At 35.8% G+C, this 16,527-nt stretch overlaps 1 protein-coding gene across 11 annotated transcripts in view; it reads left to right on the top strand.

The window, feature by feature from the left end:
* Positions 1 to 16,527, top strand: part of CB4H12orf50 (chromosome B4 C12orf50 homolog) — a 42,124-nt gene that overhangs the window by 3,379 nt on the left and 22,218 nt on the right. For 5 of the 11 annotated variants that reach the window (XM_042947314.1, XM_042947310.1, XM_042947312.1 and 2 more), the window contains exons 4-5: positions 2,335 to 2,454; positions 2,796 to 2,916. In XM_042947314.1, coding sequence (XP_042803248.1) covers positions 2,443 to 2,454; positions 2,796 to 2,916 — 133 coding nt within the window. In that variant the 5' untranslated portion in view covers positions 2,335 to 2,442. Of the gene's footprint in view, positions 1 to 7; positions 97 to 130; positions 354 to 2,334; positions 2,455 to 2,795; positions 2,917 to 16,527 lie in introns of those variants that run through there. The other 6 variants (XM_042947316.1, XM_042947308.1, XM_042947317.1 and 3 more) reach the window with 6 other exon arrangements.

Raw genomic sequence — 16,527 nt, 5'->3', positions numbered from 1 at the left:
AAACAATGGATTAGGTAACAATGAGGAAAATTCTGGAAGTTTGAGTTTGTGTGCTTACTAGCAACCACATTCAACATTTCTGCAAAGCTAGAGAAGGTATCTTCTAATTTAAATTTCTTTAAGAATTATCTATGGTGTAATATACTGTCAACAGGAGGTCAGTTTTAAAGGAATACTACTGATAGCCTGAAAGACTGTGGAAAAGAAATTTTCCCCCCTTACACACTGATAGTTCTCATATTTGCATTCCTGCAATTCTTATATTAAAAAACATTGGATTAGCAGCAAGAGAGTTGAAAATGGCAGAAGTTGGGAATGACTGCTATTTCTTTTTTAATTCAACATGCATAAAGGTAAATATTGTACAATTTATGGTACTTCACATGCTTAAGCTTTTTAGTAGAATGAAGGAAGATAAGGCAATAATTTGTATTGCTGAGTCAAAATTTATTATTTTCCTGCAAAATATTATACATATTTTCAATCTGAAGTAAAAGCTTATCATGTATTTTTGACATATTGAATTTCTCTAAGGAAATTAAAATTATTATTTGTTTACAATTGTTAAATGCCTATGGATTTTTTGTCTTCATGTCTCACTTTTGCCTATATAATGACTCATTGAGACATCAGATTTTTAATACTGAAACATATTGAAACATTGTATGATACATCATATTGTTATGGTTAGTGTGATTCCAATCATATAAATTCAAAAAGTTAAATTCACCTTACTATCAAACTTTGTTTAATAAATCTAATTAATTTCCTATTTGAAATTTATTAACCCAATTACTGAATTTTTCCCTGTTGACATTTAACAGCAAATATATGATAACGTGGAAAAAGGAAAAGAAGTAATATAAACAAATTAGCTAAATATGAATTCAAGTTTTTAAGGCTAAAGGGGAAAAATATTTAAGAGATTAGAATTAATGGATCTCACTGAAACCAAATAAATGTAGAAACTTGGAGCTTCATGTTCATGCCAAAATGAAAGACACAATGAATGTGATTTAAAGTGTTTCATCTCTGCTAGGAAAACTGAATGGGTTCAACCTCTTTGACCATAAGAATTAAATCCATTTCAATTGCCTGTCCCCTTATAATTAAACATAGAGATGATAAATAATAATAGAATTTCTATTCCATATGTGCAGAGTTTTGTCTGTTTTATTGCTGTATCCTCAAGTACTTAGCACAGTAATTTATGGGTGGTAAATTCTTACTAAATAATTAAATTATTAAATAACAATAATAATAGCAACCACAATACCTTCCTCATATAATTTTTACAATCTGTGAAGAGGGCATTTTATTCCTTTCATACAGATAAGGAAACTGAGGCACAGAAAGGGTGAGTAATGTATTAACTTTGTAACTATGGACAAGTAATGGAACCAAGAGTTCAAATACTGGTTTATCTAGCCCCTGTCCACTATCCTATACTACGAGATCCACAAATCCACTTTTAAAAAGGGGAAATAGTGAAGACAGGAGTAAGAGGGTAATAAAAGATAAGAAAAAAACATGGAACATGTGCCAAAAGAGAATTCAATGGAATATTTTTGTTGTATGTGACATACCTCTCTGTCAAGAAGATAATGGCCTGCAGTTTTTCCAACTGTGGACCTATGTGTAAAAGATGCAGACAAAAAAAAAAAAAAAAAGCAATAGCATCCCATTAAAATGATCCACACTTGCTTTTGTTGGTATATAAAGATGTTTATATATGTATTGGCACAATTGTTTATCTCTGTAGACCAAGGGCATAAAGCACAGAGATTTACTGTAGCATAATGTGGTAATTCCCTAAAATTCCACAATAATATAAAGTTTAAGCTCCATTCACTTCCCCTGTAGAAACACACTTAACAGTATCTCCATAGACTAAGAAAACATTATCTAATAAAGGGATTGATTAATGGAGATCATCTTCACAATTAGAATATGACTAGTGTTTCTTAAAAACAAGACAAAGAGCTGGCTTTTTCCAGAAAGAGAAATTAAATTGTTCTGTCATTGGATTGTGATTAAAACTATCACTGCTCTCATATATCTATTCTTAGTGAATCATATGGACTAACAGATAACAAAAAGTAGCAATTTATCAGTGACTTGTGGCATGTTGTACTATTTAATCATTATATTATCAGTCTCTCACTAAAATTAAACACATTTGCTAAAATTTAGACCTATGACTTTGTTTTGTAGTATTTTTTGTGATTCTAATTTGATCTAGTCATATTTTCTTTAATTAATTAGCAACCTACTGTTGTTGAACACTAACGCCAGTATGTTGAGTTTGCTATACTGTTTACTTGTTTCTTTTAGGGTTCCCAGTGCCGATTCCGACACTGTGAAGAGGCCCTTGGCAGTGACACTGTGTGCTCATTATGGAGAGAGGGAAAATGTTTAGATCCACTTTGCAGATTTAGACACATGGAAATGCAGGTAGAATTACGCACCATCATCATGTTTATTAAAAGAATCTCCTTTCAATAATATTGAAATGTACACTCTTACAACACAATAGAGAAAAAATGATTCTTTCTTCCACTACTTAATTTTAGGCACTTTGCATGTTGCTCAATTTAAATTCTTATAAAAATGGAGGACTATATTTTAGAAATATCCATTGCATCTTTTAAATAGCAGACTTTAGAAACACTGAAAGCCAGAAAACACACATGATCCTAAATCAGTAATCGTGATAGTTTTGTCACATGTAGCACGTTGTATTTATTTTGAGTATGGCATCTGATCATTACATTTCCCCCACCTCCTTTGTCTAGCAAAACTGCAGCATTTCATGCTTCTGGGAAACTCAACCTCTTGGTTGTGTGAAGATCAGTTGTATCTTTTATCACAGCAAACCTCGAAATATCAATGGATTATTTTTGCCACCAAGTAGCAGTGAGTATATTTTTTTAATAACATGGACATATACCATATTATAATCTGGTTTTGGATTAGCAGTGCAGAATGACAGATTAAATTAAGTATGCCAAAATGAATGTGATTTAATAGCCAATGGATAATTTGGGATGACTCTAGAATCGTGAGATAAGGCTTAGAATGAGCCATCAAGTAACTGCCAAGATGAAGTGAACAAAGAGCAAGTTAAACTTTCTCGGTGCACGGCTAAAGTGGACTGGATTCACCTGAAAGTGAAATGACTACTGACCTCACTAGGCAGAAGGAAATTGTGTCTCAGCAAAGCATCTTTCAACTGGAGCCAAGCTTGGCTATCATGCCTCACTGTTGCTCCCTGTGAGTGTACAGAAACCTATCTTATAAGGGGGCATGCTCTGGGCTGCACACTTCAGCTTCTAAAAGAACAGCTGTACATGTGGTTCTTCTTAAGCTTCAGTTGTGGAGAAAACGCAATCCCATTGCTGCAAAAGCTGTGGCACAACTCAATCTACATAGATGATCCTGAGACTGCTTTGTGGTGAATGTCAACATAAGTTCTGGGAAGGGGATACAGAGGACATGATACCCCAAAACAGTTAGTGGCAAGAAGCTTGCTTAAGGAGTTGGGATAGTCAGTTTCCCTAGTGCTATAGCTCTACACCAGTCTCCTGCTATGGCCAATGGAATCATTTTAGAAATGAGCTTATAGGTTATCAGTCCTTTAGGATTTGAAAAATTGGCTTCAGATAATCCTTGGAAAATGGTAAAAATTAGGTCCTCTACCTTCTTTTGGAAAACTCTGACCTCATGGAAGTCATCATATATACAATACCTTGATCAACAATTCTCTTCCTCACTAGACTGCAAACATCATAAGGATGGAGATCATAACTAGTTTCCTCACCAGTGCTCTCTGCAGTGTCTGGAGCACAGATATTCAGTAAAATTGGATGTACAGATAGGTGGATGGGGGATGGACAAATGACTAGAAACTACTGGGTACCTACTGTAGTGAAAGTTATTGTACCTACTAAGTGATCAACTTCGCTTCATTGGTTTACACAGAGTATGATTTTATTTCACCAGGAATGTTGTACTAAATTCCTTCTACATAGTTAATACTCTGCTTCTTAGTGGTCTATGATAAAATTACTATTTTTCAAACCAGTTCTTTCAGGACTAGAGGAAAACAGACTGCATCTCTGTACAAAAGAAGGGTACAATTGACAATTATTGGGCTCCTCATTGTTAGAAATGCCCTGAGCTAAATTCTGTAGGGATTACATGTTTTTTACTCTAATTTTTAGACATAGAATCTGGTGGCTAAAGGTAACTTCTGGCTTTTCTGGAAGTCTTAATTTCTTCAACAGGTATCAAGACTGAGTCTGACTCTTAGAGTAAGCTTTCCTCTCTCTCAATAGAATCAAGACCAGATCCATGCACTGGGACCAAAGCCTAGGCATTATACCTTCATTGTAAGAGGGATAAGTGAGTTTCGTAGGCTGCTAATACCCTGCTTTCTCATACCTCCTTCCTCTATAGGCACAAGAGTGCCATACACCCGTAACACCCTCCCACACACCCTCAACACACAACCCTTATCTGTTTTGAATTCACCAGGACCAATTTCATTCTGCCCTTTATTTCCATTTATCTGAGTTTATTTTTGAACAATAAAAACACTCCTGTGTGTTTATTATTTGCTCTCATACCACTACCATACAACACTTTAGATGTTGTGGATTTCTCCCACATCAATGATTTTTTTCCAAGCAACACTGTACACCACCATCTGGTGTCCTACAATTCAGTTCTAACTCTACTAGGAGTTAACACAGAGCCTATGGGTTGAGGGCTCCCAAAAGACTCTCCCACCCAAAAAACTACTTCAGATGTCAATCAAAAGTAGTAGATCCCCAGGCTACTCAAACTCCTAACTGGGCTACAAATTGGAGGTTTCCATGATCTCCCTCCTCAGCTTCCATCATCTGCTAGAATAGTTCACAGAACTCAGGGAGCTAATTACTTGTGTTGACCAGTTTATTTTATACTATAGGAAATCATAAAGGATACAGATGAACAGTCAGATGAAGAAGTATATAGAGTGAGGTCTGGAAGGATCCAGAGCACAGGAACTTCTATTGTGGAATTGGGGTGTGCTGTCCATATGCAGATGTGTTCACCAATTTGGAAGCTCTTCTAATCCCATATTTTTGGAATTTTTGTGGAGGCTTTTATTGTGCAGACATGATTATTAACTCAATATCCAGCCCCTCTCCCCTTCCTAGAGGATGGGGAGGAGAGGGCTGAAAGTTCTAAGCCTCTAATTATGGCTTGATCTTTCTGGTGACAACTCCCCTTCCTGAAGGTATTAGGAGCCCACCCAGAGTCATCTCTTTAGAGCAAAGGACTCTCCTATCACCCAGGAAATTTCTGAGATTTGAGTTCTATGTCAGGAAGCAGTGTCAAAAGCCAAATATTAGAACAAAAGATGCTCCCCCATACTGTTGTTATTTATGAAATTACAAGGATTTTAGGAGCTCTGTTCCAGGAACTGGTGATAGAGACCAATATATATGTTTTCTATTATTTAATATCAGTGAATACCAGAAAGCCCATCTCTCAATTGACTCATGTCTATCCTTATTTGGTCCCTTGCATCCATGCCTCCCCAACTTTCCATTACCAGCAGGATTCTTCCTCAACTTCCTCTCTGAACTTTCCCTTCATCTTCATATCTAACATAAGCATAATTTTCTTCTCCAGACCCTACTTCTCCTGCAGCACTTTGCCAAATGGTGGCTGTTTTTTTTTCTCCCAGCTCTCAAGTAGCATTTGACCTGGAGGTGAGGTAGAAGGTTTCCTTGGTCCTTACTGCCAACTTCAAACTGCTCTCTGTCCCTTCTCCCTAAAGCCATCCAGCTTGTATTTCATGCCAACAGATTATTAACAGCCAACAGTGTTGCTGGTTTTTGTTGTTGTTTTTTTGCCTCTGTTTACATCCATCCAGGTCTCTCCTTGTTTTTCAGAAGTCTGAACTCCTGGCTCATTGTCCTCACATTGTACTCCTGTGTCAATTCTTGGTGATTTCAATATATAAAAATATGATATGCACATCACCCTAGCCTCTCAGTTCCTCGAACTCAATTCCTCCACTGATCTTTTCTTCCCCATCTCAGTCACTCTCTCTTAGTCATAACCAAATGCTAATTACCACCACGTACCCCATGATCTCGATTACATGCATTTCACCCTATGGCTTGTTTTCTATTTCAGTCCTTCCAGAATCTTGAGGTAAACAATGCTTCAAGTCCACTGGGACCTTCAATTCATTGTTTGTACCATCTTTTCATAATCCCTTACCCCCCGGATATCTTCTCGAACCTCAATCTAGTAATCTGTCCCTTGCATACAACTTCTACTCTCTTGCTACTTTCTGCCTTCACTGTACTTGCTTAGCAACCATAAACACAACTTGCCACCTACTCAGTTCCTGAATCTATCACAGCTGAACATAGCTTTGGTAAAATATGTAGGTGTGCTTATTGAATTAAATTCATGACCACAGACCTCAAATGAGACCTTAATGCTGACTGCCAATCATACCACACAATACTTCCCCAGTTCTTCTATATTCTCCTACACCTTCGTTTCATACCTTCCTCCTTCCTTAAACTTCCTATCCCCCCACCCACCTTAGGTGATGACCTTACATCTGACTGAACTGAGAAACTTTAAGTAATGAGGATAGCCTCCACAAATTTCCATCTATACTCATCTATTAGAATGTGTACTTGCCTTTTCCCTACTCTTACCAAAGATGAGCGCCTAGCCAAAGGCTATCTTTCCATTTATTAACTACATCTTATCCACTCTGGTCTACTCAAGAACACTGATGCAACAAGTCTTTCCTCTGTCTTCTATATCATTTTTTTTTCATTTTTATTGGATCATTCCTATCAGCATACAAGTATATATTTATTTCTCTAATTATTAGAAAAAATACTCCATTCTCTTGATTCATTCTCTCACAAGCTACAAACCCATATTTTTCTTTCCCTTTGTAGCAGTTCTCCTCAAAACGGTTGTCTATTCCTGCTGTTATCGGATCTTCCTCTCCCATTGTCTCTTAATCCTGTGTAAAAAAAAGGCTTTTCAGCCCCTTTCACCAGTGTTACACAAATTGTTAAATCCAGTGGTCAATTCTCAGTCTTTACATAATTTGAACCATTAGCAATATTTGATGCGATGCTATACTTAAAAAAATTTTTTTTCTAACGCTTGTGTACATAGTGCTCTATTTTCACTCTCCCTTGTTGATTTTTCCTCAACTTCTTACATGTGGAATGTTCTAGGAGATAGTCCTTAGTTCTCTTTTCTGTCTACTCCCTTGGTAATCTCATATCTCACATCCAATCCATACAAAAATCCTGATTACTTTCTTAACATATCCAGAGTCTGCCTTTTCTCATCATTCCTGCTACTCCCACCCTGGGCCATGCCACTACCATCATCTGATGCCTGAATTATCGCAACAGCCTCTTAACTCTTCAACTCTTGTCCTTCTATGTCTGTTCTAAGCACAGTTGCCAGAGTGATATGCTCAGATGTCATACTTCCAGTGGCTTTTCATTTAATTCAGAGTAAAAGCAGAGTCCTTAACAGAGGCTTACATGACCCTACTTGATTTGATGCCCTGTTGACTCTGAATTTATCTTACATAACTCTTTTACTTGCTCACTCTCTCCAACCACACTAGTTCCCTTGCTTTTCCCTGCTTTAGGGGCTTTGCATGAAATGCTCTTCTGTTAATATCTTTATAGCTAATTCCTTTACCTCTTCAAGGCTTTCCACAAAAATGACCTATTAATGAGGTCTAATCTAAACACTCTTCTTGGAATGTAGTCAGCCTTATCACTTCCTCCTTACACATTTCCAATATTCCTGGCCTTGCTCTCCATTCTTTTTGAGATACACACACACACACAGATACACACACATTTCAGATACAGTAGAAGTTCCTTGTTTACTACGTCTATTGTTTCTTGTCTGACTCTGCCCTATAGAGTGAAAGTTCCATAACAGCAGGAATCTTTATTTTGTTCACGGATGAATCCCAAGCACTTAAAGAAGGAACATAATATTACCCTTCACACAGTTGCCAATTCCACCCTAGGATGTCCTGAGCAGTATGGATTTGTGTTAAGCAGGCAACTATTTTCCCTCTGCCCAGACACATTTCTGTTCTATAGGAAAGAAGATTTAATTTCCAGAACCGAATTAACAAACTTAAGGAATTAACATACTTGTTTGAGTTATGTGTTGAACTACCATATCATCTGTTCATTTAAAAAATATTTCAACTCAATAAGAATAATTTGATTTTCTGTAAACCTAATCTTTCCTACAGTATTTCCAGGAACACTGATCTACCAAGTTTCACATTAACCCAAACTAGGACCATAAATCTTCTCACCTTACACAAAATTTACAAGGTTATACCTTTATTACAATCCACCTTTTTATGTTTCAGTAAGGGCATATGATTAATAAATTCAGGGTGGGATTATGACAACTTTTTATAGTAAAATGTAAGTATCGGCTCACACATAGCACTGTGGAGTTTATGTATAGTGTTGTCTCTTAGGTTAAAATAAGGGAAAATTTAGATATTTATTTTTAGGAGCGAGAGAGAGAGAGAGAGAGAAAGCTAGCGCAAGCAGGGGAGGGGCAGAGGTAGAGGAGGGAGAGAAAGAATCTTAAGCAGGCTCCTTGCCCAGCACACATGGCACTTGATCTCAGGAACTGTGAGGTCATGACCTGAGCCAAAATCAAGAGTTGGGCACTTAACCGACTGAGCCACCCTGGTGCCCCCAAATTTAGATATTTAAATGTGCAACCTGTAAAACTTTCTAGGGCTTCTGCTTGAGAAATTGAGACCCCATCATGGGTTGGAGCCACAGCCATGCTATCTAAGTCACCAGCTGTGCTCTTCCAGAATGAGCTGCTTGCCAAAAGCAATTTTTCAATATGTGATTTGCCATTGTATATCTTTAAGCACTAAGTGCAATTATCAAAAGTTCTACATATTTTGTCTGAGAATATAAAACTGCCAGTTAGTCTTTTTGCAATTTAAAATTTAACCTGCTAGCAAATTAAAAAAGGTTTTGGACTCTTTTGAAAGAGACTTCATTTAAATGTTGCTAAACCAGACATTTAAAAAAGAGGTCTAATCCCTCTGGTTACCATCCTCAAATTTAAAAGCAAATAGCTAATAAACTAAATCATAATGCTAAGAAAACATAATTCAGTTGATATTTGCTATAATTATAAGAATTTTCTAGGCATTTCTGAGTACATATTATATTTTCTTTGCAAGCATGGTACGTATGTGCTCTTTCTTCCATGGTATACATCAGAGGTGAGCGTATTCAGACAAACCCTTCCCCTTAAGAAAATCTCTAAGTTTAGTTAAGGGATAATTTGCTCAAAACACAGTGGCTCAAACACTGAAGCACCTGCTCACCTCCTTGGCTAATTGCCACATTATTCTACGATAGATAATTGAATAGAATAATTTGATTCTTATTTTTTCTAAGTCAGTGTCTTAGAGGTGCCTTGGACAGCTGACTATCTGACCAGTTGAAATGAACTTTAGATCAGCTCACTGTAGAAAGTCTAGCTTAGGGGCACCTGGTGGCTCAGTTGGTTAAGCATCTGACTTTGGTTTGGGTCATGATCTTGCAATTTGTGAGTTCAAGCCCAGCGTCAGGCTCTGTGCTGACAATTCAGAGCCTGGAACCTGCTTTGGATTCTGTGTCTCCCTCTCTCTCTGCCTCTCCCCCACTTGTGCTCTCTCTCTGTCTCTCAAAAATGAATAAATGTAAAAATAAATTAGAAAGTCTAGCCTATTCTATATGTGTACATGACCTTTTTATTCTAAGCATTGGCAAACCATTGTAATTTATATGGTTCTTAAATAGTTTAATAAACACTTTGACTTGAATATTTGACTTGGCAAAACAGACTAATTTTGTGTGTGGGTTGGGGAGAGGAACAGTTGTTAATAGTTATAAGAAGAAAAGAAACGTGTTCAACTCCATTCTTTCCTCTTTTGGGAAGAGGGGGATGGGTAGTGTAAATGCCCTAACCCACACAGTGGTGATGCCTGGAACAATTTGTGGTTGGATGGGGGACTCTTCATCCTGACTGGACACTGTTTATGTTCTCATCTTTGGTCCATAGTGCCTTGTAAAAGTGCAACAAAATAAAGGCATGTATTCAAATAGGAGTTCTCTAGGCCTAACATTTGTTAGTTACCTTTGCATTTGAGACCTCCACCGATTTGTTCTTTAGGATTATGTAAACTGAAACTTTAATTATGATTTAAAAAAAAATGAAGTCAGGTGACGAGAAACAAGAAAAATCTCATATTCAGTGCTTTCGCATAATTTCTAAAATTAAGTATTTTCTTGTGGCAGCACTATGTTGGGCACTTTGCATGCCTCTTCACAAAAACCTGCTAAACAGATACTATCAACATCCCCATTATAGATGAGGAAACTGAGGCCTAGGAAAGCTAAACATCTTAGGCAGGATACCTGGTTCTGTTAGACTCTAAGACTGTCTTACAAAAACAAAACAACAACAAGAAAACCAGAGATGGCATTTCAAGAATGCTCCAGTTCTTTTGGTCATTTGAGTGGACTCACCCACAAGACTTCCTAACCCGGCTTCATCCTTTTGAGAGGCTAATTCTACTCTACACTTCCCTACCCCATAGCGTTCCTTTTAAAGCTATTAAGATCCTTTACTTTAATAGAAAACTCCCTTTTTTTCTTTTAATTTACAGTAAACAGTGAACTACATCTAGCATTTCTGAGTTACGTATATTTCCATTAAATAAGGTTTCCTCTTTCTCTAAGTTTATTTTTTCCATTTATTTGTGGCAACACATCAGTGAAATTTCTTCCCTTTAATCATCTGAAGCCCAGAAGTGAAGGTACCCCATCTGGTGTTCACCTAATCCAGAGGTCCTCAACTCTAGCTCCCAATTAGAATTACTGGGGGAGTTTAGGGGCGCCTGGGTGGCTCAGTTGGTTAAGTGTCCGACTTCAGCTCAGGTCATGATCTCACAGTTCCTGGGTTCAAACCCTGCATTGGGCTCTGTGCTGACAGCTCAGAGCCTGGAGTCTGCTTCAGATTCTGTCTCCCTCTCTCTCTGCTCCTCCACCACTCGCACTCTGTGTCTCCCTCTCTCTCAAAAATAAATAAAACACTTAAAAAATTTAGAATTACTGGAGGAGCTTAAAAAAATAATAACCAACAATGACAACAAAAAATTTCCTAGTCACCACCTAGACCACCAATTAAACTGCTAAGTGTTGAGTCCAGCCTTCACTGTGTGTTTTTCCTCCAACATTTCACTTCAAACATTTTCAACAGAGAAGCTGCAAAAATAGTTCAATGAACAGCCATCCATGTACTCTTCAACAGATACACAAATAAACATTTTGTCAAATTACTCTTTTCCCTCTATTGTACTTACATATATGTAAGTATAATATTTACCTATATGCATATAGTGTACCTATAATTATTTATCCCCCTTTTTAAGAACTATTCAATTACTTGGAGATCTAATGAAATTGCAGTTTGATTCAGTGTGTCTAGGCTGGGACCTGGGTCAGTATTTCTAACAAGCTGTCAGGTTCCCAGGACAATGTGTTGAATAGTGTAGCCTTATAGTTGTTTTTGTTTTTTTCAATCCAGGATCCAATTAGGCACCATTTATTGCAATTAGTTGTCATGTCTTTTTAATATCTACATGATTTTTTTTCTTTCATTTGACATTTTAAAGAATTCAGGCTGGTTGCTTTGCAGAATATCCTTTATTTATTTATTTATTTTTGTTTAAAAAATTTTAAATGTTTATTTCTTTTTGAGAGAGAGAGAGAGAGAGAGAGTGTGAGCAAAGGAGGGGCAGAGAGAGAGGGAGACAGAGGATCCAAAGCAGACTCTGTGCTGACAGCAGAGAGTCCCATGTGGGGCTTGAACTCACGAACCAACCATGAGATCATGACCTGAGCCGAAGTCGGACGTTTAACCGACTGAGACACCCAGACACCCCCAGAATATATTTTAAATGGGAATTTGTTTGTTTGTTTTATCCTACTTAGATTTAGATTAAACATTTTTGGCAAGAATACTGCAAAAAAGATGAATCAATATATTTTAAAAACTATACAGATGTTTCTAATGCCCTAATCAAATCATTCCATGAGGTTTTTCCTAAAGAATTATGAAAAGTAAAGAAAAAAATTGAAAAGCCTCTACTCTGGGGGTTATACAAAAAAATAATCATCTTTTTAACTCTTTCAACCAAAGGGAAGGATAGTACCCAATTCCCAAAGAATATGAATAAAAACAACTTATTTGTCTAAAAATAACTGAATCATTCAAGCAAAAGATTCTTATAATCTACCTGTTTTGCCTTTGTATTGCCTTTGTTCTAGTTATGGAAGGAATTTATAGCAGGGAATATTGCATTATGATGACAGCCTGCATGACATATGAGTGAAAGGAATTGAATTTGTTTTGAAAATAGATTAAGCACAGAAAGTAGTTGTTCATTTTTGAAATGTCTGGCCATGACACAGTGGTCTATCATATATACTAAACGAGATTCTCTTGGTTGAAAAGCACTGATGTCCTGTTAAATGTTTAAAAACTTATTCTCCTCCCTGTCCCCACTCTGCCAAAAATAAAAACAAAAACAAAACAAAATGCAGAATTTGCTTATTTCCATAGAGCAAATATTCTTACCATCGATGATTTCAAGTTACCAGTGTAACATCTATCAGCTTGCAAAATAACAATCAGTTCTCATTTGCTGATCTGAGTCTACTCCAGTACACCACTGATTTTAAAAAGACAAACCCACCTTCATCAGATTTGAGGGAAAACTGGAAATTATTGGCTCATGTACCTGAAGAGATTAAGGACAGAGCTGAACTTAGACCCAGATGTATCTAGGGCTTCCTTTGCCAACCCTTGGCTCTGGGCTTGTTGCCATTCTCTGCATACTAGAGTTGCCCACAGAAGCCCAAAGATGGAGAACCCTGAGTCAGACTGGATTAAAATCTCATTTTGCCACATACTTCCCACCATAACCTTGGGCAGCTTAATATCTCTGTGGCCTAGTTTCTTCATCTGTATAGTAGAGATAGTAATAATACCTATATCATGGGGTTGGTTTAGATATTTAATGAATTAATACCTAATAGTTCAGAAGAATCTCTGGCAACGAGTAAACACTCATTATTGTCATCATTACCATTGTCATTCCAAAGTAAACTCTGAAGGAAGAAATCTTTTTCAAGTTAAAGCCTTAACATTGAGCCTCATCTAATGATGTGGGAAACATATTCATCCCTGGTAATTGTTCAGGCCAAGGGAATAGCTAATCCTTGGGTCTAGGATGTCATTGTCATTCAAATTAAAGGAATTGAAGATGGGGAAAAGGTGATTCCCTGAAGGAAAACTAATGTCTTTTGCCTAAAATGAGGGAAGGAGTGACTACAAAAACAGTGATGTTACTACATGATATTAAAAAAGTATGTCTTTTTCCAAAGAGTTAGATGAAATCGATCTGATCACACCAAAATTGATTTTAGTGGTATGAAACCATGCTATAGGTAGAAAAATCAAGGTGATGAAAATGATCTATTTGTGTAAATTCATGGAAAGTACATTACAGTACTTCTTTAAAATGCAAATCCCATGGGAAAGTTACTGTAAAACAACAAAGATATACTAATATGTATCAAAACTGTTAGTACACCATTGTTTTAACCACTATAAAGGGAAAATTTAACTGTCTAAATGGAATTTTTTTGTTTTTGCATTACTTGATTACCAACTAATTCACCTGAATTATTTTATTCCATAATTTAACTGGGTAGTTTCTTGTCACCAAAATTGCTGTTTTTCCTATATTGTAACTTTCTCCTTCTGATGTATATTTTAATACACTCAATGGCAAGGTTATCATGAACATTGGTCTTTATTTTTGATGAACTATTCCTTAAAACATTTTTATTAAACTCATCATAAATTTAAATAGTTGCAAAAGGTCCAACATTTTATCAACACTGACATTTAAAAATGAAAATCGATATACTCTTGTAAATACATCAGATGACATTTGAATTGCCGTATGATTTGATACTCATCATATACTTTAAAAATATAAGAACAGTAATCTCAATCAAAATTCAAACGAGTCCTAAAATTTATGTAGAACTGCAAAGAGACCAAGAACAGTGAGGACTGCTTGAAGAACAACAAAATGATAGCACTTGTTCAACCATATTTCAAGGCCTATAAAGTGATACAGATTAGAATAGTGTTGTATTAGCCAAGGGCTAACCAAACTGACAAATGGGATACAATAAGAAGCTGGAGATCCCTGCAGAGATGGATACTTGATTTGTAACAGGTGGCATGGCTGATCAATGGGTAAAGGATGATCTTTTCAGTTAATGAGTTAAGGGTGGACTACTCTGACACCATACATAAAAATTAATTCTAGGTAAATTATAGACCAAAATGTAAAAGGCCAATCTTTAAAGGTTTCAGAAGGTAATAAACACACAGAAAGTATTAGCTATTAAAGAAATGATGAATAAATTTGGATGCATTAAAATTAAAATCTGTATTCACCAAAAACACCATAAAAGAATGAAAAGATAAGCCATAGAATGGGAGAAAATATGTGCAGCATATGTTGTTACAAGACTTCAATAAAAGACTTTAACTCAATTGTTTGAAGAAAAATCAAGACAGAGAACCTGATGGAACAGGTTTCTCTGTAGGCATTATTGACATTCTGGCCTAGATGGTTCTTTGGTGTGGTGGGGGTGAGGTGAGGTTGGGGGCGTGGGGGTAGGGACTATGCTATGCATTATGGGATTAGCAGCATTTTTGGCTCATACCCATGAGATGCCAACAAAAAGTACACTCAGCCATTGCCAAATGTTCCTTAGGGGAAGGAATAAAATCATCCCCAGCCGAGAACCACTGTGGTAGAAGAATTAGCAGAAAGCATAAACAAGATTTTGAAAAAAGTAGGAAATCCAAATGTCAACCAACAAATGAAAATGTGATCAATTTATTAGTAATCAAGGAAATGAAAAAGGAAATCACTTTGAGATATCAAGTTACACTCATTGTACTGGCAAAAAATTTTAAATCTACCAACTGTTGGTAAAACAAAGAGCACTGGGAATTCTTGGGCACTGTAGTTAGTATAAACTGAAACGAGCACTTTGGAAACAGTCTAGAATGATCTCGAGGAAAAGTTATACATAACTTAGTCCAAGTAACTCCACTTTCGGAGCATATATCCTAAAAATATTAATTCCCATGTGCATCCAGATATATGTAAAAGAATGTTCACAGCAGTATTTTTTGTAATGCCTGAAGGCTAGAAATAACATAAATGTTCAATAATAGTGGGATATATAAAGAGATTGTGGTACATTCATTCAATGGATACCATACAGTAATGAAAATTAATAAAAGAAATATGCAAGCAAGGATACATCTCACAGTTATAATGTTGAGTGGTGGAAGACAGAAAAAAGAGTGCATACTCTTGAATTCCATTGATAAAATGGAACATTTATAAAATTAAACTTTATTTTTAGAAATACATACTTAGTAGTGAAACTATAAGAAAAATCACAAAGTGATTATTATAAATCATGATGAACATACCTAGTGTGGGTAATGGAGAAGGAAAGTGATATGAACTGGAGAGGACACAGAGGGGGCTGTTATTTCTTGACTTAAGCATTGGCTTTGTGATGTTTGTTACATTACACATTTTATGATTTGTGCACTGTTCTGGATATGTGTTATATTTGACAGTTTTCAAAAGGTGATAAATACTTCAAAAATTTCTTCAAAAATTAAAAAAAAAAATCTTTCCTTCTCCTAAAACTATTATTTTCATTTTCTTCCTTCACATTTTTATCCAAATCTAATATTTTTATGCTTGAGTTTTATTGAGCACCTATGAAATTTAAGTATAATAAAAATGTATATATAAATTGAAATCTAAATTTTTGTTTTATTTTCTATGACAGCAAGTTTCTACACTATGGATCCTCATAATCATTAACACATTTTTAAAATAAATTTCTTTAGGGTTGTTATTATTACAATTATTATTAATACATAATTTGTAAACAGCATAATTACATTGCACACTTTGATAAATTATTCTTGCACATAAAAATAGACTTTTATTGGAAAATTATCTATTAATGAGATAATGATCAAAATTATTCTCATCTGTTTATGAAATAAAAAGGCATATAGCTAAAAGCCAATATCCAGCACTAGCATGTTATTCTAATTCTACCAAGAGAGTTAGGAGATAGTTAATATTTTATAAGCTGAAATAAAGTGAGGACTGATTTTAATAAGAACAATTCATAATATTATTTGATAAAATGGGTCTTAACTACCTCATGGAACAACACTCAGTTAGAAGAAAGTCATTTCAAAATATTTCTTACCCATTGGTTTTATCTAAGATATCAT

The sequence above is a fragment of the Panthera leo genome, chromosome B4, assembly GCF_018350215.1.
Source record: "Panthera leo isolate Ple1 chromosome B4, P.leo_Ple1_pat1.1, whole genome shotgun sequence".
In the NCBI taxonomy this organism is placed as follows: domain Eukaryota; kingdom Metazoa; phylum Chordata; class Mammalia; order Carnivora; family Felidae; genus Panthera; species Panthera leo.
This window is presented reverse-complemented; position numbering and strand designations above follow the sequence as displayed.